This window comes from Lynx canadensis, chromosome A3, assembly GCF_007474595.2.
Source record: "Lynx canadensis isolate LIC74 chromosome A3, mLynCan4.pri.v2, whole genome shotgun sequence".
NCBI lineage: Eukaryota > Metazoa > Chordata > Mammalia > Carnivora > Felidae > Lynx > Lynx canadensis.
This window is the reverse complement of record NC_044305.1, coordinates 105,361,215-105,387,951: the sequence shown is the minus strand read 5'-3', so window position 1 is coordinate 105,387,951 and position 26,737 is coordinate 105,361,215. Positions and strand designations below refer to the sequence as shown.

Below are 26,737 nucleotides of genomic sequence, written 5' to 3'. Positions count from 1 at the left end.
TCCTTTTAACCATCTAATTCTAAGTCCCTCTCATTATGGTAGTTGCTAACCTCCTTTTTCTCATCTCCCTTCTTCAGGCTGTCCCTTTCACCCGCAACCTGTCTAGAATGACTCTAATTCCTCCCTATCTCAGCTCTTAATTACTGTATACATTAATTTAGTTGATGAGCACCTCACAGTTCTCTTTATTACTCTGATCCACACAACCAAGTCCCAAGAGGAACTTTGGAAACCACTGGAAGGTCTTTAGAAGGATGAAGAACAGGGTGAGCAGGGGAGACAGGAGGACGATGAAGGTTGTGTACATCATTTGGTTACAAGTCCAGTCCTTCCCTTTGCAAATGAATAAAGTGAATCCCAAATAAGTTTAGAGACTTGACGCTCACCTACTGAGTCACATGGAATTGGGCTGAGAACTCAGGCTTACTTTACTAAAACCCTTTGTTAGAGTTCATTAGTAGGCAGTCCTATGTTATGCCCTGTAAGGGGTTGCTTTGCAACTCTGGTGCAAAGAACATCAGGGGAAGTAAGGAAGTCTGAGTTCTAGCTCTGCTTCGACCAGGCTCCATGACCTTGGGCCGATCACGTCCTTTCTAAGGCTCAGTGTCCTCCCTGAAAAGGAGGCAAGGGTCTTGTCCAGCACTAACATTCCTTGTCTCCAATTTGTCTTGAGCCCTAGCATTGGTGGTGGCCTTGAGTTAGGAACACTTGCCCCATATATCCCCTACTGGGACAGAGGGAGAACCCGAGGAAGGGAATCCTCCCGCATCTTGGTTGCCTCTTTGGTGTCCTCTTAGGACCCACGGGGTGACCATCTTTTGTCCAAGGGGTTCTAGACTTGGGCTCCAGGGGTACTCCTCAGGCTCCCTGGGGGCTACGAGAGGGAGTCCCTCGATGCTCCTGAGAATCTCAGGCCTGAGGCCACCCCTTATCTCCACCTATTCGTAACCAGCTTCAAGACCCAAGTCCTACGCCCTCGGCAGGACCACTGCGCAAGCGCAGCCACTATTCCGGCTCCAGGAGGCAGGAACCCGAGGCCGAAGCAAGGTGAGAGGGAAGGGTCGACAAGCCCCCGCCTCCGTGTTGTCACGTGGGAGGCGGAGTCGGAAGCGTGACGCCGTGCGCGGGGGCGGAGCTACCGCTGCGCGCGGGCGCGGGGGCGGGGCGCGGCGCGGCGTTCCCGGCTGCTGCCTGGGAGGGAGGCCGGGCAGGCGGCGGAGCGGTGCGGCTCTCAACCTGACGGAGAAGTGGCCCGGGTGGCCGCGGCTGACTGTCCCGGGGCGGACGGACCGACGGACGACGGAGGCGGGGGCTAGGAGTCGAGCCGGGCGACCTAGAGAGTGAGCGGGTCAGGCTCAGCGTTGGCCAGTCTGTCGGTCCGCTGAATGAAGTGCCCGCCCCGCTGAGCCCCGAGCCCGGCTCTTTCCCCGCAAGATGGACGGTTTCGCCGGCAGCCTCGGTGAGTACGGCTGGGGACTCCTCCGGCTTCTGCGCAGGGTGGGAGCCTTGTTCTGTCCAAACACAGCCCAGGCCCTGCTCTCCACCCTGCCCCTGGGGATGGTAGTAGTTCCACTGCACATGTTCCCCTCGAGGCTGCCGCCCCTCTACTGGCTCTGGTGGACTCAGAACCCCTCCCCTCCCCCATGCCCAGCCCTCCCCAGCAAGACCCTCCCTTCCTCCCAGCGTCCCCTTCAGTGCTGGGCCCTCCTTCCCCAAAGTGGAAACCCCCTCTCTCAGAGAGGCCCCCCCCAGTAACTGGTACACCCCTCCCATACACTCACGGCTCCCCCCACAAACCCATCTTCAGGGTTGGAGCACCCCTTTCTGAAACCCTGACCTCGCTTCAGGGCACAACATTCCTCCCCCTTTCCACATACTGAACTCTCTTTCAGAGTGGAGGCACCCCTCACCCACGCAGAGCGTCCCTTTTTAGGGTACGGACCCCCATTCCCTCTTCAGGAAGAGGGCACCCCCCCCCCCTCAGTCTTCACTTTAAATTTGGAGGCTGCTTTTAAGTATCTTTCGGTGTCTGACAACTTCCCTTCTCTCCTTCCACTTCTCTGAACATTTTGCAGTGGTGGAGAGAACTAGAAGCACTGAAGCATCATTTGCTTAATACAGGAAAGGAAGAGGTGCATCTGTGTTGGGGGACCCTCTTTAAAAGAAGAGTGAAAGCAGAAGTATTTTCTGGCTCTGCGAGCATGCTGGGGAGAAGTAATCCTGCCCAGTGAATCCATAGGAAAGGGGGCCTCTGTCAGGGAAAGAAAGGATTCTCCATTTTTGGAATATGTTGTCTTTGTGGAATGGAAGAGGTTATTAAGTAGGCTGCAGTATCCTTCCAGTGTTCCCTTTCACCAGAATAAAGGTAGTAAATTTTGTAACTAAGGGAATCAGAACTAGAGGCTGGTACTCAACTGCCCTATAATCTGTGTCTGGAATTACTATTCTTTGAGGCCATTGGAATCTGGTTACTGTAAAGATTGAGCTCAACTGTTAGGATGGTGAGAGAAACAGTTTCTGCTTTGGCGGATTCTGCAGTTATGTGATACCTGCTGCTGGATTTATATTTTCAGTGTTTTATGTGGAGGTAGTTTGTCTTCAGAAGCCTTTCTTTTGCATTTCTTGATAATAAATCCCTGGTTGGTGAGTGTTCATGGATCAGTGCATGATCTGGCCATAGGCCATACTTTATTCAGCCATGTTGGGATTAGATGAATTTTTTAAATCTAAAGTAAAAAAGTCGAAGAGCATTGAACCCATTACTGGTATTAAATAGTAAAAACCCTAATTTTGGCCCTGACCCTCTATGGGAAGAAAAGAAAAACACACACTAGAGTGCTGTGAGAGTGGAAATCCTAAAATAGGAGACAACTGAGTGTTTCTCTTTCCTCCCAAAGGCACCTGTTGCCCATTATCTAACCTTTGATGTCTTATAATTCCTTACATAGTGAGGTTGTTTCATTCTTGACTCCTTTTAAAGAGGCATCAATTTTTCACTGCTTTTTAATTTTTTTTTTTTTAAGCTTCATGGGTGCATTTATTCGCTTATCATGACTGAAAGACTTGTCCTATATGTTCACAAAGAAGTGATCGTATACTAGGGCAAAAATTGAGCATAGTGGGAGATGTTGTGGGACTGACATATCGCTGCATTGTCGGCTCCTCAGCTTTTAGGAATGGTGGGTGACTACTCAGTAGAAATCCACTTTTATTTCTTTTCTTTTTGATTCCAAGGACTTGTGGAAGGCTTGCCAAGGCTTCATTTTCTGTAGTGTTTTGAGGGAGTCTTTCTTACCAATTGGGGGCACTTAAGTTTATTTTGAAACAGTAGATACGCCTTGTTAAATAACTTTATCCCTTCTTATCCAATTCATGAGGCAACTGATATGAGAGATTGGACTATGAAGATGAACCGTTGTTGGGGCTTCACTTTTCATAAAGAGTTTTATAGCGGACCCCAACGGTAGATATTTTTTGTATTCATTTGATGCCGTCCTTGAGTGGATGAGACTTTTCTTTAGATATGGTGTTGATCAGCTGCAGGGGAGATGCCTCTCTCTAAAGAGAGGAACCTCTGTCAACAGAGAAGGAAAGAAATGGTTCCTGGAAGTATTTCTGAAGCTGCTCCTGATGAAGCTAGTTTTCAACAGGAGCTCTGTGCTTTCTCTTTCTGTCCCCCTTGTAAGAGTAAAACTAGGCCCCATCTTAATTGAAACCTCTAAGGGATGAGGGGTGGGGGAGGGGTAATGCTGGTATATTTTACTGGTAGTCTTTAAACAGAGCTTTGCTTAGCTCTTGCCAAATTGCTTGTTTCTGTTCCCTGCAGTTCATTTAGTCTAGAGCTTACATTGATCTTTATTTTATCATTAAGAGAGCCATGAATGTAAAGGCAAGCACTTGTATTCTAGAAGATGTTTAAAACTTTTTTTTTTTTAAACTAAACAATTCAAAACGTGAAGTTCCTCTGGGGCCACAAGTATTGAAAGCATTTATTTATTCTCAAGGAGGTATACATGTATATCTCCTTTTGTATACCAGATGGGTTCTTGAAAAAAAAATGTGAGAAAACTACACTTATATAAGCAGAAAAGTTAGGTGCTTTATAAACAGAATGATTCCAGAGAAGCTGATTATTTAAGGCAGTCTTCTGCTGAATAATAAGATCCATTTGTAAAGTGGAAATCTTAAAATTCAAACTGTACCCATAATGGTTGAGTGTTTAGATAAGGAAAACACTATTATATGCATTTTATAAGATGTACAATGGCAATTAAAACTGTGTAGTGGTTTTTGAAATTGTTGAGAGCAGTGTTAGGGGATTGGTTATGTTATATGTGTCTCATTGAAATTATACACTGTTGTATTACTTTTTGTTTTACATAAAAAGTAAAGGATGCTTTTAATCTCTGCCGCCACTGAATTTTAGGCAGTTTGGCTGGCAGGTGCTTGTACTCTGGAATTTCCCTTAGGCATAGAATCTTTTAGTTCACAGACTATGGTAATTTAAAAAGGCAGCTACTTTGGAAACAATTTAAAAAAAAAATAAGGTTGGGGCTGAAGTACCCTGAACAATCTATCTTGATATCCTGCCTTCAAATTACTACACACACACACCCACTTAACCCTCCCACCCCGCGCCCAGACTTACTTAGGCGCATTTCATCCTTAGTCTTTTTTAGCATCTCTTTTTCATAACAAAAGTATTTTTTTTTTTAATGTTTAATTCATTTTTGAGAGAGAGACAGAGCATGAGCAGGGGAGGGGCAGAAAGAGAGGGAGACACAGAATCCGAAGCAGGTTCCAGGCTCTCAGCCGTCAGCACAGAGCCCAACATGGGGCTTGAACCCACGAACCGTGAGATCATGACCTGAGCCGAAGTCGTATGTTGAACCAACTGAAACACTCAGGCACCTCACAAAGGTTTTAATTTTAAGACTTTTATCTTGGAATTAGCCTAGGGGTTTGTCAGTGCTTATACTTTAAAAAAAAAAAAAAAAGCCTGTAGTTAACCATATCAGTTTTAACTTTCTGCTCCAAAGGTTAAAAAACAAAACTCAAAAGTTTTTAAAAATAAAAACGTCAGTAAATGAAATTGTAGGGTTAGTATCTGTAAGAAATGTTACATTTTGGTACAGGGTATATGAACAAACAATAGTGTGCTTCCATTTATTAAATATTTTAAGAAAACAATCTTAACATCACAATATTAGAACTATTTTCATCTCATATATACTCTTAAAGAAACGATGCAGTATGTGATTTTTAAGTATTAATCTAGTCTTAAGCACTGTTTATTCACATAAAAATGTTTCTCATACAATATTACTTGGGGAACTTTTTATTTATTAGTTGTCTCTTGAAGGGCTTAAAATAGGCTTAAGTTATATAAGCAATGAATAGTAACTCTTACATGGTTACTACAACATCTGTGACATGAGCTTAGAGTATTTCTTAGTATGCATGTGGGTTAGTACCTGTTTTGTGACCAGTACTGTACTTGGTTGTTCTTATGGGAAGGACAAATATAAGACATGCTTCTTGTCCTTTAGGAGTTTACTCTCTGGTTTTAAATAGATACCCAGAGATGTTTAAGCATGAGGAAGGACCAGAAATGGGACTAGAGAGGAGAAACACCATTTAGAATGCTGTGCTATGTATAAAGCATGTAACTTCCGAGACAGAACATGTGGAGATTGCTGAATGTACCTCTATAGAGCCTGGCTTTTTAAGACAATGAAATAATTTATTTAGCTCTCCAAATACAGGGAGTGAAATTACTAGGTCTTTTCCACCTTATGTTTGAGTAACATGTAGGAAAAGTATTGTCTTAATTTTATGTCTATGAGTCTATTTCTATAGCATGTAAAACTTCAGTATTCCTAAGAAATTTGAGAACATTTTTATTTTGAAATGGGTAGGTTCTAAGACTTTTAATAGGTCTAAGGAAGTAATCCACTTCAGCTATAACCTCAGTATGGAAGATTCTCAAATCTGGAGTTTATTTCTGTATCTGTGTATGATCTCTTGTCCTGTAGTTTTAGCTCTCTCAGACTATTATAATGTCTTAACATTGCATATTGCTTTATAATTTACAAGTACTTTATCTCACTTAATCTTCACACTAATCTTGGGAGAGAAGAAATTATTCTCCTTTTATAGATGAGGAAACAGGTTCAGAGAATTTGTGATTTTTTAAAAAAGAGACTATTTGAATCCAGGTGTTTCTTTTTCCTTTCTTACTTTTTTTTGGGGGGTGGCTAATTTGTTGAATTTATATCCAGTGAAAACACAATACAAAGAAGAAAGAAAAAATAAATGATCTTTCCTTTAGCTCATCTGTATGCAGCCGATGTTAACATGTTGATATACTTGTTTTTAGTCTTTTTCTATGCCTAATTTTTTTTTAATGTTTATTTATTTTTGAGAGACAGAGAGCAAGAGCGAGCAGGGAGGGTCAGAGAGAGAGGGAGACACAGAATCTGAAGCAGGCTTCAGGATCTGGGCTGTCAGCACAGAGCCAGTGCGGGGCTTGGACTTACGGACCGCAGGATCATGACCTGAGCTGAAGTCAGACGCTTAACTGACTGAGCCACCCAGGCACCCCTCTATGCCTAATTTTTTACACAGTTAAAATCATACTATAGATCCAGTTTTGTTGTGTTTTTGTTTTTTTGCTTTTTTTGGATACTGACCATTTTTTTCCACTTGAACTCCGATTTTTCTTTTTCTTTTTTTTAAAGTTTATTTTGAGAGAAAGTGCAAGTGGGGGAGGGTAGAGAGCCGGGAGAGAGAATCCCAATCAGGCTCCATACTCGCAGCATGGAGCCAATCTCAGGGCTCAAACTCACAAACTGTGAGATTATGATCTGAACCTAAACCAAGAATGGGACACTTAACTGAGCCACCCAAGTGCCCTGAACTCTAATTTTTCTGATGGAGTTCAATATTCTTTTCTGTACCCTACTACTAACTTTTTATAACCTACTCCTGCATCTAACATATCCTGAATCTGAACTCCTCTTCCTCTAAATCAGCTTCTTTTCCTTATTATCCATTGTCTGTGTCATCCAGCCTTGAAATATCAGAACCATGTTTGATCCCTTGCCATTTTTGCCTGCCACATTAAAATGTCTTCTGGGACTTTTCAATTCTTGTCCCCTTTTCTCATCCCTTACTTTCCTTTTCCCCAGCTACAGTTCAAATACTTAATTATTCCATGTTTGGATTATTGCATAGCCTAAAGAATTTCCACCTTGTCCAGTTTATTTGATATGGGGTCGGAGGAGAGGGGCTTCAGGTTAATATTCCTAAGGCAGTGCTATGATTGTGCCATTCACTCTCTCCGCTTCATTGCCCTGATGACCGAATTCAAACAAGTTAGCCTTGTTCTCTGGGTCCTCCATTATCTCCTTGTACAGTCTTAAGCTCTGGCCAAAGATGACCTGTGTCTTGTTCCCCAAATTTTGGTGCTTTTTCATCCCTGTGACTATTTCTCAGTACCCTTCAAGCCCCAACTCAAATACTGTTTCCTTTCTAAATGCCTTTCCTTGTTTGTTCCCTTTCATTCATTCCCAGCCCAAAGTACTGAACTTTTATCCTAAGAGCATTCTTAGGGCACTTATCACGGGATGTTTCTTATAAGGTAGAAATAATTATGACGAGCCTTAGAATTATTATTAGTTTCTCCAGCCAAATTATAAACCCGTTGAAGACTAACACTCTTGTGTGTCTCTGAAAGCTCACAGCACAACATTGGAGATTTTATGATCCAGCAAAATGTGGGGAAAAAATTAGGGGACCAGTATATAATGGACAACTTACAACCTTCACTTTCACCATTGTTTCATAAAAGAAAGAGCTTTTGAAGATGAAAAAATTATATACAATCTCAGAATAGAGTCCTTTAAAAAATCACTCATTATGTTCTTATTTTTCTTGTTTCACCTGAAGTGAGTGAAAACTTTGTCCTAGACTTTGTTGGGAGTCTAATCTGGTAAAGAACTCCATGCCAGGTTCTAGGGTAGCGTTTTTCTTTCTTTAAAAAAAAATTTTTTTTTTAATATTTGTTTATTTTTTGAGAGAGAGAGAGAGAGCGTGGGGGGGGGGGCAGAGACACACACACACACACACACACACACAGAATCTGAAGCTGAGCTGTCAGCACAGAGCCCCGACACCAGCCTTGAACTCACAAACTGCAAGATCATGACCTGAGCCTCAGCCGCTTAACCCACTGAATCAGCCAGGCACCGCTAGGGTAGTGTTTTTCAAATGTAGGTCTTGTGCATGACTTATAATTATGGACTTAGAAATTTATTTGGGATCAAGACCAACATTGAGAAGAAAAAGAAGGAGGAGGAGGAAAAAAAAAAGATTATAAGATATCAATGCTTCACATGATATTGCTTCAAGAAGCTTTTAATTTCGGTTGTGTATGTTTGCCGTAGGTTGCAGTGTAAAATTTATTTCTTACTATGGGTCACAGTCAGATGAAATATATACTTTTAGTGGCTGATCCTGATCTTCGAGAGACTAGGTGAGAAGGTTGACATCCATATGAAAAGTTGGATGAACATCAGAAGTGGTTGTAATGAACTGTGTGCTCTGTTTTCCAAAAGTTTTTAGGATCTGAATATAATGATTGGAATATAGTTAGTATCAATAGCAGTAAAATATATCTATAGTTCTAGAATCAGTGTAATTCAGGCAAACTCAGTATGTAGAAATATGGTTTTATAAAACTGTTAGGCTAGGGTATATTTTTTACTTTGCAGAAGGATTCACCATGTTGTGTTTTTTTAGCTTTCCTGATGAAGTTGTTTGTGTCTTGACTGGTTCTCCACCTCAGTAGATATTCGAAATCTATCCAGTCTTTGGTGGCGGGGTGTGCCTAGGCGGCTCAGTCAGTTGAGTGTCTGACTCTTGATTTTAGCTCAGGTCATGATCCCAGGGTTGTGGGATTGAGCCCCATGTCAGGCTCTGCAGGGAGTGAGCGTGGAGCCTGCCTTAAGATTCTCTCTCCTTCTCTGTCTCTCTCTCTCTCTCTAAAGAAAAAAAAATGTATATTCGGTCTTTAAGGCATGGCTCAAATACATTTTTTTCCTAGAAGCTCGGCCTAATATTCTAGTCTTGCACTTAAACCATTGTACTGATGCTCCTAAAGTAGAGGAAGTGAGCACTACACCTGAGGGATCTGGGAGTATAGCCAATCATTGATAGATAACTAAATCTAAGGCGATATTTGATGAGGAGCAGGTTGTTTTGCATAGTCTTAAATATCTCCCCATATATTGCCCTTTAATTTCAAAGGGGGAAAAATAGTAACTCTATACTGTGGTGAAATCAGACACTACCTTAAGCATGTGATCAAAATGAATAGCACTAGTGGACATCTTGTGCCTCTGAATATAATGTCCTGAGAACAAATCGTTTATGTAGTTCTCCATCCACGAATGGATAACCTGAATCTAATCTTGAGTGAACTCTGAATTGGGAAGCATCCTATTTTTTTTTAAATGGTGGAAAGACTGGTTTTGTGGGTTTTTTGTTTGTTTTTTTAATTATACAAAGAAAGGCTGTGGAATGTTCAGATTAAAGGAGAGTGGAGAGACATGACAGCTATTGCAATATGTGATCCTAGACTGGATCTTACAGTAGAAGGGAAAATGCTATAAAGGGTATCATTGGATCATTTGGCAAAATTGGACTATGGATGGTAGATAAGATAAAATTGGACTGCAGATGGCAGATTAGATAAAAACCTTTACTGCAGGTTTTCACTCTCCTAAGGTTATGGAAGGGAGTATTTTTTTTTCTTAGGAAACACAGAAGTTTTTAAGGATAAAGAGCCATGGTATATGTAAGTTATTCTCAAATGGTTCAGAAAAAGTTACGTAATATGTATGTGTGTTTTTTATATGTATATCTGTATTTGTAATGCATGTGCATAATCACGTATATGTATATGCAAGGAGGGAGGAGGCTCATGTGCAAATAAAGATGAGTAAAATGTTAACAATAGGTGAAATTGGTAAAAGCTGTATGGCTGTTTTTTGTGTTATTCTTGTTCTTATAGCTTTTCTGTAAGTTTGAAATTACTAAAAAATCATATGAACTTTGCAATTAAATTCCATAATACAGCATTTTAAAAGTATAGAAATGTCTCCTCTCTCTGAAAATTCCAGGCAAACTCATGGGATAAAACTGTGGCTGTAAGAATATGTTCCATGTATATCATGTGGTTTCCTTTTATCCCTAGGTCTCAGTTTGAGAAACATGCCTTTGGGCCTGAGGCAGCTGTGGTTCAAATTTAGCCGACAGACATGTTTTGTTTGGCACTTTTGAGTGTTTTAAAAATTGGGAAATTTCACATAAAAATCTGGGTCTCTGGTTTCTCTTGAAAAAAATGGAATGATCTTGCCCCTGTGGGCTTGCATTCCACATGATCTATATATGCACGAAGTGGTATGTCAGATAAGCAGCCTCAGTCCTTACCTTACACCTAGCTTGTTTCAGGTATTTACTTTATTGCCTGACCTCTGTAGGCATGTATTTGCAACATTACTCTAGCCCAAGAGGTGGTGGGGGTGTCGGTCTTCATGCTCATAACATTTTGAGAATTTAGTTGTTGAACTTAATTATATATAACTTTAGGGGCACCTGGGTTGGTTGAGTGTCTGACTTCAGTTCAGGTCATGATTTCATAGCTTGTGGGTTCGAGCCCCATGTTGGGCTCTGTGCTGACAGCTTGGAGCCTGCAGCCTACTTCAGATTCTCTCTCTCTCTCTCTCTCTCTCTCTCTCTCTCTCTCTCTCTCTCTCTCTTTGCCCTTCCCCCACTCGCGCACGCTCTCTCTCTCAAAAATGAATAAACATTAAAAAAATTTTTTTATATATAACTTTATATACATACTATAAACAAAGTCATTCTCCTACATAACCATTCTACAGCTAAGAAAAGTAGGAAATTAATATTGATACATTACTACTATCTAATCCTCAGACCCATTCAAATTTTGCTAATTGTCTTAATAATGTCTTTTATAGCAAAAAGATCCAGTTCAGAATCAAATATTGCATTTAGTTGTCATGTCTCTTTAGTCTTCTAGTTGTCTAGTCTTTTCTTGGGTTTTATGATCTTGATACTTTATAAGATTACAGGTCTGTTGTTTTGTAGAATGTTCCTTAATTTGACGTTTCCTCCTGATTCAATTCAAGTCCCGTATCCTTGGCACAAATGCCACAAAGGTGAAAAACTGTGTTTTGTTTCATTGCATCCTGTCACGTGGTGCATATCTTTGAAATGTACTATTACTGATGGCCACTTTGATCATTTGATTCAGGTGTTGTCTCTACCTGGCTTCTGCACTGTAAAAGTACTTAAATTTTTTTTGTTGTTATTAGTAAGTATTTTGTAGGAGGTGCTTTGAAACTTTGTAAATATTCTGTTCCTCATTGGACTTTCAGTTTATTGGTTTATTTATCTCTGTATGGACTCAGGTATCCTATTTTTTTCAATGGGTTCTAATCCATTATTTATTTTGATGCTCACATTGGCCCCATTTTGGCTAGTGGATGCCCATTCATGCTAGCTTCTGCATTCTTTTGATATGTTCCCATCATTCTTTTGAGGACTTTCTTGCTTTTTGACATAATGAGATGATGTGGACATAAAATTCAACCCATAACAACATGCATATCTATTTTATATAATTTTAAATAGGGTTCAGATGAGAGTTTGAATTGAGTCTTTAGTTAGCTAACATTTTTTATGTTTTTTAGTAATTTGTAACTGCATAGTGTTTTATCTTACACCTAAAAATTGTGTCAAACCATAGACTAGGTCATTAATGTAAATTAATTTGAAAATATTTGTTAGTGGGAAGTCAGGATTATATTCATTACTATTCTGTAGTATTACTATTACTGTGTTTCAACAGTCGGCAATTATCTTGGAGCAAAGTACTGTTAGGTGCTGTGTATGTTAGGGGGGTTGGGTGAAAGAAAATATATTTAAGCAGCAAAATCAACCATGTTTTTTTCCTTTACAAAATTGTGATCAGTCTTTCCTTCTCAGCAGGTATAAATATAAACTTTAATGCATTGTATTCATTATTTGGACATCTGATCTCCTTAAGCTGTGTGTCTAGAGCATAATTTAACTTATTCTTGATGACTGATGGTGGTTATTATGAGCGTCAGTCATGGTTCTTTGCTGTAACACAGCGGTGCCTTCAAGAGCTTTTGTGTAGCACTGTTTGTTCCATATCCTAAATGACTCTACATAATTATAACTGTCTTCTTTGCTGTTGCTTATCAGCTAGCATCAATGTGCTTTATTGTATTATTATGAAATCTCACCCATAATATTTGAGTTTGTGACTCTTCTTTCATTATTGGACCTTAAATTTGACAGTAATTTCTTAATATCAGATATCCAGTCACATATCCTGATTGTCTCAGAAGTGTCATTTTACAGTGGTTTTTTTAAATCAGGATTTAAACAAGATCCATATATTGCATTTGGTTGCTGTGTTTCTTAAGTCTTTTAATATGTATTTCCCTTTCCTTTTTCTCTTTCCTTTGCAATTTGTTAAACTAGACCTTTTGTTCTGTAGAGTTTAATATAAGTGCTGATTGTATATTGTTTGATGTTTTTTAAGCATGTTTCTTTGTGTTCTGTATATTTAAATTGAAAGTTATGGATTTTTACATATTTTATGTGTTTCAGCATGTTGCCATTAATCTTTTTTTTAATGCTCAGATTTTCCCATGATTGACCTGTAGAAGCATCTTTAGATCGACTCCTGAGTCCTAATTCTAGTGGTCTTTGCTGGTTTCCTTGCTTTCTGATGTGACCGTGTTCAAACTTTCTTTTATACTTCTTGCTCCAATTTCTGCAGTCAGCTATTTCTCTAAACATCATTCCTTTGGACACGAAATGGTACTCTAGGCTCTAGAGGTGCTCATTGTTACCGGATTGGTTACTGTTTCCAGTCTAGCCTTTCTTTTGATTCCCAATTTTAAATTTGCTGTGGTCTAGGAAGCCAGATAACAAAGCTGGTTTGACTTATGTGTAAGGATTGTTTTGAATCTTAAAAAAAGAGGAATCTAAAGATCAAGGCCTATGCCTATTGAAATTGCATGGTATAGCACCTACAGGGATAAGATCATACTTAATAAATATTGCTAATGTTGGTGTTATTTGAATAACAGGATACCACATGTTTTTCAGAGGAAAATAATAGACTTCTGAATGAGGACCTGAATAAAATGCATGAGGTTTTTAGTTCACAAACTTGATTTTATATATATAGGTATATTTAAAACATAGGGTTCAGATAAGTATACATATATGTTAAAAATTTTTTTTAATGTTTGTTTTTGAGAGAGAGAGAGAGGGAGAGAGAGAAAAATGAATGAGTGGGGGAGGGGCAGACAGAGAGGTAGACACAGAATCTGAAGCAGGCTCCTGGCTCTCAGCTGTCAGCACAGAGCCCTATGCAGGGCTCAAACACCTGAACCACAAGATCATGACCTGAGCCGAAGTCGGCCGCTTAATCGACTGAGCCACCCAGGTGCCCCTGTATATATATGTTTTGAATTGTAGACTGTTTATACTTCCAGTATTTTCTTTTGTTAATATTATCTTTTTTTTTTTCTAAGATAAATCTCTGGCTCAGTGAGATATTAGTGTACTATGGAGTCAAATTATGCTGTATTATTTTTGTCATATTCCATGAGAATGCACTTCTTTTTCCTTTTTAATTTTTTTCCAGAGAATGTATTTTTTCTGACTTTCCAAAATTGATGACTTCCTAAAGTTGAGATGACTTCCCTTTTTAAAACAAAACTGTTTAGTGTTGATATCTTACGTTTTTCCTTAAACCATCTTCTACTCTTGCATGCTGGTCTCGATATCACTACCTTTTGCTGATCTTTAAGTGATAGTGGAATGCTGATGTGTAAGTGACATATTAGAGCAAATGACAAAATTTGTTTGCAGTTTTCTTTGAGCCATTTGTTCCAGAAAAGTGTCATAACTGAATCCTGTTGGTGAGTGAGTAGGTTTTTTTTTTTTTTTTTTTAACTTTGAAGGATATCCTGTTTTCAGTTTAGTTGAGGCATAGCCTTTGATTTTCTTTGACTGCTTTGAGTACCTCTTGGCATTCATTTTATTTCTTTAGTCTCTCCAGTTATAATTAGTGTGGATATGTTTTTGACATAAACAACCATTTCTGAAATTTTAGGATCTAGTTTGTGGATTATTTGCAGTAAAGTACTGGGGAACAAAGTTTAGAGTAAAGCAAGATGATTGGGAAAGTAATTAATATTTGACTTCCTGAAATTTTTGTGAATAAGATTCAATGATTATATGCATGCTGAAACACACACTGTGAAACTCTTCATTTTGGTTCACTAGTGCATACTATAATGGCTCAGTATGTGGGTTTGTGTCTCATGTAGACTACTTTTTTATTTTATTTTATTTTTTGTTTTCTGGTCATAAACACATTCATTAAGTAAATAGAATTTGATTAGCTTCTTTGGATCACACTCTGGGCTAAGTGCATTGGAAAATTGGTGAATGAGACACTTGAAATCCCTGCTCTCATGAAGCTTTTAATTCTGTTGGGGATTCAGGCCATATTTATTCAGGAAATATTTATTGAATGCTTGGTATGTGCTCAGCACTCTTCCAGATATAAACAGAGCCCTATGGAGCTTATAATGTAGGCTTTTAAAATACAAAGTAGTAAGAACTGTGATGATGAAGTATAGGAAGCTTTGGAAACATGGAGGGCTCCTTTAAGCCTCCACCATCCAGCCTTTTTATTGTTTTGTTTTGTTTCGTTTTGTTTTGTTTTGTGTTTAGAAGCATGTCTTTGTTTAGGGTGTAAGCAGAAAAATAGAGGTCAGGACATAGTAGCACTCCAGCTCTTGGAAATCGCTTAAAGGAATGATATTTACTTTTTTTTTTTTTTTCTTTTGTCCTCCTCCCATATACCTGAGAAAATGACAGGCTACCTACCAATAGAGACCACTTTGGTTGCAATTTTCAACCTATGCCACCATTATCAACTGTGTTCTCCTGGTTATCATCCTAATTTAAAGCAGTGAATTCTGTGACTTATATTCTCTGTCACCTGTGTAAGTAGTTTTCTAAGATACTTGCCTTTTCTGTCTTCTTAAAAAATTTTTTTTAAAACATTTAAAACATTTATTTATAGAGAGAAAGCGCAAGTGGGGGAGGTGCAGAGAGAGAGAGAGAGAGAATCTTAAGCAGGCTCCGTGCTGACGGTGCCTTCACAGGGCTCAGACCCATGAACCTCAAGATGATAACCTGAGTCAAAGTCAGTCGTTTAACCGACTGAGACACCCAGGCGCCCTGTGTTTTTCTATGTCTTTGTTGGAGTATGAATCCTGTGATTGTTAGTTAAGTCTACAGTCTTCAGTATACTTCCTTTAGGAAACAGTCATTGATGCTATACTCTATAGACTACATTTCAAGAAATTTGGTTCAGTTGAATAACTTTTTCAAAGAGGGTAGCAAGGCAAAGACACTAACATTTATTCAGCTGTGATTTAGGAACTATGTCAGACACTTTACGTAAATTAATAACTTTCTAAAGGACACAAACATCTTAATTTAAACTTTAAAAAATACCCTTAAAAAATAAAAAACCTTAAGTGTGACTTTTAAGTAAATCGAACAAAACTGAACCTGTTATTGCAACCTTTACATGGGGATGATGATTATAGTAATATTTGTGAAAGCTTTTTGGTGACTGAAAGCTCCCAAAATGAAAATCTAATAGATCAGCAAATATTTATTCAGCAACTGCTACACACCAGGAATTGTTTTCATACTGGGAATATGTCAGTGAACAAAAGAAACAAAACCCCCTGTTGTATTGAAGCTTATATTATAGTGAAGGGAGATAGACGATAAACAATTTTCATTAAATTATTTACAGTAGGACGTCAATGATCCTGTATAAGCATTGATGTCTGCATTGTCAATTATAAACATACTATCCTTTTTTCATAGAATAGATAATGATAGAACCTGTGTGGGGTTTGGTTGTGTCAGATAAGCTTAGAGAAAAGTAATCGTGGGGATACAAATCAGGTAAAACATTGACAACTGTACTGAGGCTACTTTGTTATCATACCTCGGCATCTGATCTTATGATAGGGATTTGGACATACATACTTTTTTATTTTTATTTATTTATTTTACATATATACTTTTTTAGATGTTCATTCTCAGATTCTTAGTCTTTTTGTTTCATCATATTTAAAATTTTATTGTTTACTATAGTATTTTTTAGTATTTGGACATGTATTTCTTTCAGTTATAACATTTTTTCTTGTGGAAGAATTTTGATTGTATTTCTTTAAAATCTTATATGTAGTTTTTTACCAGGTTAATTACTATAGGTTTGTCTGTTTATCAGCCTAGATTCAGGACTCCTATGTATTTACTCAGGAGAATTCCCAGGATGCAGCTGAGCTCTCCAGACAGCTGTTTGTGGGTGGTGGTGATGGTGGAGGCAAACAGTGGGTTGTGTGATCAGGATGAGGTCACCTCTTTCACCTTCTGGCCCTCTTTCTTTCCGGACTTTAACACCTACTTTGGTACTTAGAGCAGTTTGGGCTGTTTGCTGTGCTCTGAACAGTTGTTTGGTAGTAGCACCTATAAGATGATATTAGATGTTTTTTTGGACAGAACTCACAGGGATATGACTCTGTCATGACAACAACAAAGAAGTCATTTCGGTAGTTTGAAAACCACTGATGTGGTTTTAAATGTTCTGATCCACTTTAGGCAATTGTTTTGATGTCTACAAATGAATGTTTTAGCTTTTGATCTTTTCATACTCTGATTTACCCTGCATATGGCCACCAGATTATTCTTTCAGTATATCAACATTTTGTTATTACCCAGCTTAAAAACTTTTTATCATTTCCATTTTCTGTGAGATAAACTTTTAGCTGGGTCTCCAACCTTCCCTGCCACCTGGCTCCAACTTAACTTTTCATCTTCAACCCTTACTCTACTACCTTTTTGGGGGGAATCTTCTGTGGATACTTTCAATATCCCTTTTTTTGCCATAAGATACTGACAGACTTAACCATACACCCTAGGAAAATGAGGGAATTTGAAAACCAACAGATAAGAAAAAGATACATTCCTATGAGTTGTATGAGAAAATGTCTTTAGAGCAAGGTGTTGAGAATTGTCTTCTTACCCTGCTTATTAATCTCTTCCTACCTCTTATCACCGACATTTTGTGTAATCCTAGATAAGCCAGTCTGTTATTTTGTCAAAGTATTGTACTTCTTCAAAACTAAGCGTACTCTGTTCCTTTGGTAATTTGGCATTTTTGTTATCAAATAAAATACATTTTTTAAAGCAATCTCTACACCGATTGTGGAACTTGAACTCACAACCCAGAGGTCAAGAGGCACATGCTCTACCACCTGAGCCAGCCAGGCGACTCTAAGATACATTCTTGATAGCAGATTCTCACAGTCATTTGTTTTGAAACATTACAGAACACCTCATTATCATATCTTGATTTTAATGAAAAAGAATAAAGGGTAGTTTTGAGATTTCATTTTTTAAAAATCAGCTTTATTGAATTATGCTTTACCTGCAATAAACTGTGCTAATTTTAAGTGCACAGTAATTATGCCTTGAAAAATTTGTATAGTTGTGTATCCATTGTAACAGTCAAGATATAGAACATTGCTGGGGCACTTGGGTGGTTCAGTTGGTCAAGCACCCAACTCTTGAATGTGGCTCAGGTCATGATCCCACAGTTTGTGGAATCGAGCCCCACATTGGCCTCTTCCCTGACAGTGTGGAGCCTGCTTGACACTCTCCCCCCGCTCCTGTCCTGCATTTGCATGCACAGTGTCTCTTAGAAATAAACATTTTTTGGGGGCGCCTGGGTGGCTCAGTTGGTTAAGCGTCCGACTTCGGCTCAGGTCATGATCTTGCGGTTTGTGAGTTCAAGCCCCACGTCAGGCTCTGTGCTGACAGCTCAGAGCCTGGAGCCTGCTTTGGGTTCTGTCTCTCTCCATCTCTCAGCCCCTCCCCTGCTCATGCTCTGTGTCTCTCTGTCTCTCAATAATAAACAAACGTTTAAAAAAATTTTTTTTAAAGAAATAAACATTTTTTTAAAAAGATACAGAACATTTCCATTACTCCAGAATGTTTTCTCATATTTCTTTGCAGTGGTGCCTTCTACCTCCAGTTACTGGCAACCACTGATCTACTTTCTATTGCTATATTTTATTTTTTTTTAGAATTTCATATAGCTGTGACCTTACAGTCTGGTCTTTTGTGCTTTTCACCTAGCATAATGCTTTTGAGATTCATCCATGTTGTGTGTTTAGTAATTTGTTCCTTTTTATTGCTAAGTAACACTTTATTATATGAATATACCACCAATTAGTTTCTCCATTCACCAGATGATGGACATTTCAGTTGTTACAGTTTTGGGCTATTATGAATAAAGTTGGTATGAACATTTGAATATGTGTGTCCCCATAGCCCCTGCAACCACTAATCTACTTTCCACCTCTGTGGATTTGTATGTATGGTGTTCATTTTTTTAAAGTTTATTTATTTATTATTATTTTTTTAATGTTTATTCTTGAGAGAGAGACAGAACACGTGCAAGGGAGGGGCAGAGAGGGAGAGAGATACAGAATCCAAAGCAGGTCCAGGCTCTGAGTTGTCAACACAGAGCCCCATGTGGGGGCTCAAACTCGTGATCATGACCTGAGCTGAAGTCAGATGCCCAACCAGCTGAGCCACCCAGGCGCCCCAAGTTATTTATTTATTTTTAAGATTGAGAAACAGTGAGCAGGGGAGGGGCAGAGAGAGAGAGGGGGATAGAGGATATGAAGCGGGCTCTGTGCTGACAGCAGAGAGCCTGATGCAGGACTCAAACTCACAAACTGTGAGACCATGACCTTGTTCCTAAAGCAGACGCTTAACCAACTAAGCCACCCAGGTGCACCATATGGTGCTCATTTTTTAAAAATTGGATGGTCTCTGCGGATATTTTCTTCCAGATTGTGGCTCAACTTTTCATTTACTTAACAGTGTCTTTTGAAGAGTGAACGGTTATTTTGATAAAATCCAGCTTAGCAATTTATTTTGATGTTCATTTCATTGTTTTTTTTCTTTTATAGTATGTATTTTTTGTCTTATTTCAGAATTTTGGTTAATCCGAGATCACAAAGGTTCTGAAAGAAAACTGATTACTCAGAACACTTCTGACACTAGATGTATGGGTTTTCCACACCAGGAAATTCTGACACTACCTAGAGTTAGTGCAGATCCTACAGGTTAAGGCTTCAGTCCCACAAGATTACCTCCCACTTCAGATGCCAGTTACAAGTTTGGGCCTCAAGTACTTCTTTTTAAAGTTTATTTATTTATTTTGAGAGAGAGAGAGAGAGCGAGTGAGCATGCATGCATAAGTGGGAAGAGTGGCAGAGAGAGAGGGAGAGAGAATGCCAGGCAGGTTCCTCACTCCATGCTGAGCCCAATACAGAGCTTGATCTCAGGACCATGAGATCATGACGTGAGCCAAAATCAAAAGTTGGATGCTTAACTGACTGAGCCATGCAGGCAGCCCGGGTCTCAAATACTTCTGACTGACCAGTTATAAATGGGTAATTCCTGTGGCCCCCTCCTTGGGTTTGACAGTTTGCTAGATTGGCCCACAGAACTCAGGAAAACACCTTGTTTACTATTATTGGTTTATTACACAGCTACACCTCAGAAATATTCAAATGGAAGAGATGTATCCGATAAGGCATGTGGGAAGAGGGGAGGAGCTTCCTTGCCCTCTGAGGGTGTCACCCTCCCAGCAATTTGATGTGTTCATCAACTGGAAGCTCTCTGAATTCCATCATTTAGAGTTCGTAAGGAGATTTATTACATAGGCACAGTTGATTAAATCATTGACTGTAGGTGACTGAACTCAAAGCTCGTGCTTTGTCTCTCTCTCTCTCTCTCTCTCTCTCTCTCAAAAATAAATAAACATTAAAAAAAATTTTTTTTTAAAGAACTATTCCTGTTAGAGAATGAATAAGTCACAGGGATGAAAGGTACAGCATAGAGAATATAGTCCTAAATAAGTCCTATAAGTAAATAAATAAATGGGGGGGGTGATGGTGAAGAACTGTTTTAAGATTTGAGATATTCTTCCCAAAATGAGAACAAGAATAATAAAACTTAAATTTTAGACTGTTTGAGTGTGTGTGAGTTGTTTATATTTTCTTCTGTTGCCAAACCTTACTCCTTAAGTCCCTCCCCGCTCATACCCCTGCAACCTCAGGTCTTAGGTAGGAGGTTCTTGAAGGAGTATTGGTGAAAGATGGTGACAACTGGGGTTTGGGTGGTAGTGGCGAAAGAAGTGGTAGCATTTGGAATATATTTTCAAGAGCCTATGGGTGTGCTGGTGGGTGGATGGTAAGGGATGAAGAGAAGGAATGAGTCATGGATAACTAACTCCTAGTTTGTTAGCCTGGTCTATTTGGTGGTGCTATTTACTTGGTGTGGGAAAGACTTAGATGAACTGAAAGAACTATACAATGGAGGAAGGGAAATCAGAAGCTATTACAGCCCTTTTCCAGGTTGGTTGTTTTTTTTTTTAATTTAAAGTTTTTTATAGAAAGTAATATCACATATCAGCCTGGAAAGGTAGAGGCAATATGAGATTACTTACGATCCTACCTTCCTAACAAGCATTTTAAGGGTTTTGGTGTCTGTGTTTACCATGTTGTATAGGAGTTGGCAAAATTTCCCTAAAGGCAACTACTTAATTCTGTTGTAGCATGAAAGCATCCATGGACAGTCTAACAAATGGGTGTGTTTGTGTTTTGATAAAACTTCATGGACAATGAAACTTGAATTTCATTTAATTTTCACATACTGCAAAATATTCTGTTGTTGATTTTTTACCCCCAAACCTTAAAAAATGTAAAGGGGTGCCTAGGTCGCTCAGTTGGTTAAGTGTCTGGTTTCAGCCCAGGTCATGATCTCACGGTTCATGAGTTTGAGCCTCACATCAGGCTCTGTGTTGACAGCTCAGAGCCTGGAGCCTGCTTCAGATTTTGTGTGTCTCTCTCTCTGCCCCTGTCCCACTTACGCTCCGTCTCTCTCTCTCAAAAATAAAAATGAACATTAAAAAAAAATTAAAACAAAATTAAAAACAACAACAACAAAACAATTCTTAGTGCACAGGCCCTACAAAAATAGATGAGATTTGGCTGTCCACCCATCGTCTGCCAACCCCCAAACTTACTATGCATTTGTTTTGTACTTGATATGTGTATACATATGCACAATTTAAGTTTATTAAAAACTAAAATGATTACATTTGTCAAATCTGAATAAACCCTGATAAAGAGTTTACAAAGTGGCTTTATATTCATTATTTCTTAACAGTAACTGTGTACGTAATTGAGGACAGATATACATTAACATTAGGATTTTCTCTTTCATTTCTCTGTACACATTGGCTTTGTTCTTTGAAATAAGCCTTTTCCAGAGTCAGGAGTCATCCCAGTAGTTCTGGAACAACCTTCTCAGTTTCCTTTTCTTGGCACTAGCTTGAAAAAAATCCAAAGAAAGGATTTTGGTCCTGCTTACATCCAACTTTTTAAAAAATGTTTGCTTATTTTTGAGTGAGAGCTGAGGAGGGGCAGAGAGAGAGATGGGGAGAGAATCCCAAGCAGGCTCCTCATGGTCAGCTCAGAGACTGATGCAGGGCTCGATCTCACAACCTGGGAGATCATGACCTGAGCTGAAATCAAGGCCTGGACGCTTAACCGACTGAGCCATCTAGGCACCCCTACATCCAGTTTTCAAGCCCACAACTAATCATTGTGTATGGAAAGGTCAAGGTCATCAAGTAGGAAGATAACAGTTTTCAGTTGAGACCAATGTTTAGAATAATATGAGGGGGATTGAGTAGTTTCTCAAATGAAGGGAAAGGGTAGAACACATGGCCACTTGGGGGAGTTACGAGTTGGACAAGCAATACCACATCAAGTCTGTTTACAATCATTGTTTAATTTATGGATTTAATTTTATATTCTTTTTATTTGCCTATTTGTATCAGCTTCACTTCTCTTTTCTTCACTCTAATTTCATTGCCCCTTGCTTGCTTTATCATCATCTCAAATTGAATTTTAAAAGTCCCTACTTTTGAGCGTCTCCTCCTCAAGAGTCTAGATCTTATACCTCAGTGGAAGTTACTCTCTTCTTCTAAAAAGTCTGTGCTCTTTGCATTGTTTCCTGACCACTTCCAGTCCCTCAAACACTAATGTGCTTTTATGGCAAAGATCTTGGTCCTCTCCTGTCACTTTTATAACATGAAAGCCTGGATGAGAAATACGGGAAGGTCATTTCAAAACTTTGCATATTAAAATGAGTGTGTGTTGCTAGAATAATTGGCTTCCACTAGAATTCAAAAGCCTAGAAAGCAGTTGCTGTTGTCTCAGAGTTTTCAGAATAATTGATTCCACTATCATTGTTTTTAGTTTTCTCTAGTCCTTATCTGGAGACCTTGAGATTCTTGGTACATGTATAGAAAGCATTCAGGATTTTGCTAATCTAGAGAAGTGATAGGTGAAACCAACAATTGCTTTGTAAGCTCTGAGATGGTGGAGGGTATGGCTGGGAAGCTGTGGGAATTGACACGTTTGGCTGGTTGGATTCATTAGCTAAACATTAGTCTTTAGCTATATCACAGCATGCTTCATAGTAAATACTACATAATGTGCATGCAATTTACTCTGCTGAAGGAAAAACTTCTAAAAGTTTTGGGGATGAAGAATAAAAGGAGGAAAAGTATTTGGAGTTATATCTGTTGTGTAATTGTTTAGACTGAGTGGAAACATTTCTTAGGAAAGAAATTGGTGTTGCAATTTTATTTCTTAGGGCCAAATGCAATCTAATGCTATCATAAAGACTAAAATGATTTAATTTCTTTTAAGTTCTTTCATCTCTGACTTTTTTTGGGGGGGTATTTATTTATTTTGAGAGAGAGAGAGAATATGAGCGGGAGGGAGAGAGGGAGAGAGAGAGAGAGAGAGAATGAATGAGAATGAGTATATCCCAACCTGGCTGTGTGATGTTAGCACCAAACTCTATTCGGGTCTTGAACCTAGGAACCAGGAGATCATGACCTGAGCTGAAATCAAGTGCTTAACCAACTAAACCACCCAGATGCCCCTCATCTCTGAGATTCTTTTCTTTTCTCTTTTCTTTTCTTTTCTTTTCTTTTCTTTTCTTTTCTTTTCTTTTCTTTTCTTTCTTCTCTTCTCTTCTCTTCTCTTCTCTCTTCGGCAAAGGTGATTGCCATTTTGAGGTTTTTGTTTTTGAGAGAGAGAGTGAGAGCAGGGGAGGGGCAGAGAGGGAGGGAGACAGAGGAACCGAAGCAGACTCCATTCTGACAGCAGCCAGCCTGACCTGGGGCTCAAACTCATAAACTGTGAGATCATGGTCTGTGCTGAAGTTGGATGCTTAACTAATGGAGCCACCCCACGCACCCCACATCTCTGACATTTCTTAAAGGGTCGTTGTTGATATACACTGTTTTTCGTTTTTTCACGCTTGTTGTTTATCTGTTAAGGGTCATTATATGCATTCTTTTTTTTAATGTTTATTTGAGAAAGAGAAAGGAGCAGACAGAGAGAATGAGAATTCCAAGCAGGCTCCACACTGTCAGCTGTTGGCAAAGAAGTGCAGAGCCCAACTTGGAGCTGGATTTCATGAACTGTGAAATAATGACTTCAGCTGAAATCAGTTGGTCGCTTAACCAACTGAGCCACTCAGGGGCCCTTTGCATTCTTTTTTTTTTTTTTTTTTTTAAGATTTTATTTTTAAGTAATCTGTACACCTACCATGGAGCTTGAACTTACAACTCCTGAGATCAAGGGTTGCATGCTCCACCAGCTGAGCCAGCCAGGCTCCCCTATGCATTCTTCTTTTTAATGTGTTGATCTTTATCATCAAATGGTTTTGGAATGTCCCTGTTACCATTTTCAAGGCAATTTATGTGCTCATTTTAAATAATGTTTATAATATCTTTTTTTAATACTCTACATAAATACACACATAAAGATGGTTATCATAGACTTTTCTAATGTGAATGGTTTATTTAAAACTGCAATATCTTATAGTATCTGGTGAAGAAAATCAAGTCCTTTTAAATACAAAATATAAATATATTTGTATTTTTTCAGTTATTTTTCACTAAAAATTTTTATTGGATTATTTATATTTTTATTGTTGATTTGTTGAACTTATGTACTGTGAATATAAATCCTTTGCCAGCTATATGTGCCATTAATATTTTCCTCCAGGTTGCAGCTTGCCCAGTTATTTTCTTAATGCTGTCTTTTGATTAATACTAATTCAAAAATTTTTATTAAGTCTAATTTATCTTTTGTTTCCTGTGGCTAGTGCTTTTACTTTTAAGTATACTGTTTCAAATTAATTTCTGTATGTGGTATGAGATAAGGGTTAAAGTTCCTTTTTTTTTTTTTTTTTTTAACGTTTATTTATTTTTAAGACAGAGACAGAGCATGAATGGGGGAGGGTCAGAGAGAGGGAGACACAGAATCTGAAACAGGCTCCGGGCTCCGAGCTGTCAGCACAGAGCCCAACGCGGGGCTTGAACTCATGGACCGTGAGATCATGACCTGAGCTGAAGTCGGCCGCTTAACCGACTGAGCCACCCAGGCGCCCCTTTTTTTTTTTTTTTTCTTAACAAGCAGCAGTGTTTGTTAAAGACTTTGCTTTACTTCCCAATTAAGTTTTGAATATTACATTATAAAATAATTAGTTCTCCAAGTAGTTACATGGTTGGCTAGCTCATTGGTTATAGAAACTGTGCTTCTGAGGTCAGAATTACAGGTTCAGGATCCAGCTAACTTAGCCTTGTTTTGTGGCCATCCAGTTAATTTACCCAGTTTTTTCTAACCTGTGTTATCTATTTAGTAGATTTGTATTGTTCTCAAGTAAAAGGGCATAGGATAACTCCATTGTGCTACCAAATAAAACATAGAGCATATGGGACGTGATAATTCACCAATTTAATTTTGTGTGAAAGACAGTACATTGTTACATTTTTTAAAGGATACAGTGTTCATAGTAATATAGGTGCCTAATGTGTCATGCCCAGTTTTTATGACTTCCTAAAATAAGCAGAAATATATTCATTGTAGTAAACATTAGGAAATAATTTTCTGGAGTTTTGTGCAGAGTGGGCAATGTAGCTATGACACCATAAAGCCCATTTGTTAGGTTTTGTGAGTAAATTATGATAATTATAAAAATTTAAGACAGGAAAAATTTAAATGTAGATCTACATAGATTTGTGTTAGTATATAGATATATTACATAGACCTAATCATTGGCTTACATTTTTGAGATACCAGCATTAAACATGAGTTATCTTTTAAGAGGCTGAGTTTGCATTATATTACTCTGGTAGAATTTGTGCCAGCCTTTGGTTAATCATTATCTTGTTGATTATGTTTGGTTCAAGATGATTCATTTTTCAAAGAGCTTTATTGCAACATCATACATTTACTACAGGAAGCCTGGACGGAAATGGAGCATTAGGTCATTGTACATTTTTTTCCCTCAATCTTTATTGCACCAAGTGTTATTAAAGTTAATTATTTTTCAGTAACTGAATTCTCTATGGAACCTAGTATTTCATTAACCGGATTTTATAGGATAGGTTATTCCTTTTTTGTGGCAGACAAATGTGTCTTTGAAGACTGTTTAGATAGTGGTGATATTTCATACCATACTTTGACTACATTTAGATGGAATATTTTATTTTCATTAAGTCGAGTATTGTAATTGAGAATTTTGGAATCAGATTTGAGATTGAACCTTACTTACAAAATTTGCTAGCTTTGGAAGCTTGGACAAGTTAGTCTTAGTTTTCTCATTAGTAAATTTGGATAAAAATATTTACATTGCATGATCAGGATTAGAAGGGTATATAACAGAGTATTTAGCACTTAATTCAGTGTAGGTTGTTGTAGTGCTGACACTAGCTTATGGTAAACATTTAGGTTAGGGGTGCCAATCATTTAGCTCTCCTCTCTCCAGGTGCTAAGAGATAAGTAAGGGACACAGCATTAAGGCACATACCCCTGTCCCTTTCTAAAATTTAGGCTTTCTGATAATGCTGGTATTTGAGAACATAGCATAGATCTCTGGACTAGTTGGGAGTTGGCTGCTGTCTCTAACAAATCCTAGAATATGGGACTTGCCTGTGGGGAGAGTTCAGTCGGCTGTGCTTATTGTGCATACATTTACCTGGCAGCTGGCTGGAGGATTACAGGCCTGCTTTACACACCAGGTTATCAGCCTCCCTGAAAGCCTGAGGAAGAGCAAGAGTGAGAAAGGGAAAGAAGACTATTTTCTATGCAGTAACTGCATTCCTTGTTAAAAATTTGGTCCAAAGAAGAATTTGGATTCTTAACCCATCAAATTAGAAGCTCCTACTCCTCTCCTCCCCAAGAAGAAGCATAAGTTTGTGGAGTACAGAGAAACTGGAAAAGTTTTCTGTAACTGGCCCTGTGGGAAAGAGAAGGGAAGTCCCATTTTTTATAGAGATTAGTATAAGAGTGCCTGTCTACTTTAAAAAAAATAAATTTCACTTATTATATACACTGTT

At 38.5% G+C, this 26,737-nt stretch overlaps 1 protein-coding gene across 1 annotated transcript in view; it reads left to right on the top strand.

Annotated features, from left to right (window-relative positions):
- The first annotated feature begins 1,197 nt into the window (after window positions 1-1,197).
- The window catches only part of EML4 (EMAP like 4), a 161,713-nt gene continuing 136,173 nt past the window's right edge, over window positions 1,198-26,737 (top strand). Inside the window, exon 1 of the mRNA XM_030311215.1 lies at window positions 1,198-1,459. Within this exon, the coding sequence (XP_030167075.1) occupies window positions 1,435-1,459 (25 nt within the window). The 5' untranslated portion in view covers window positions 1,198-1,434. The remainder of the gene's footprint in view (window positions 1,460-26,737) is intronic.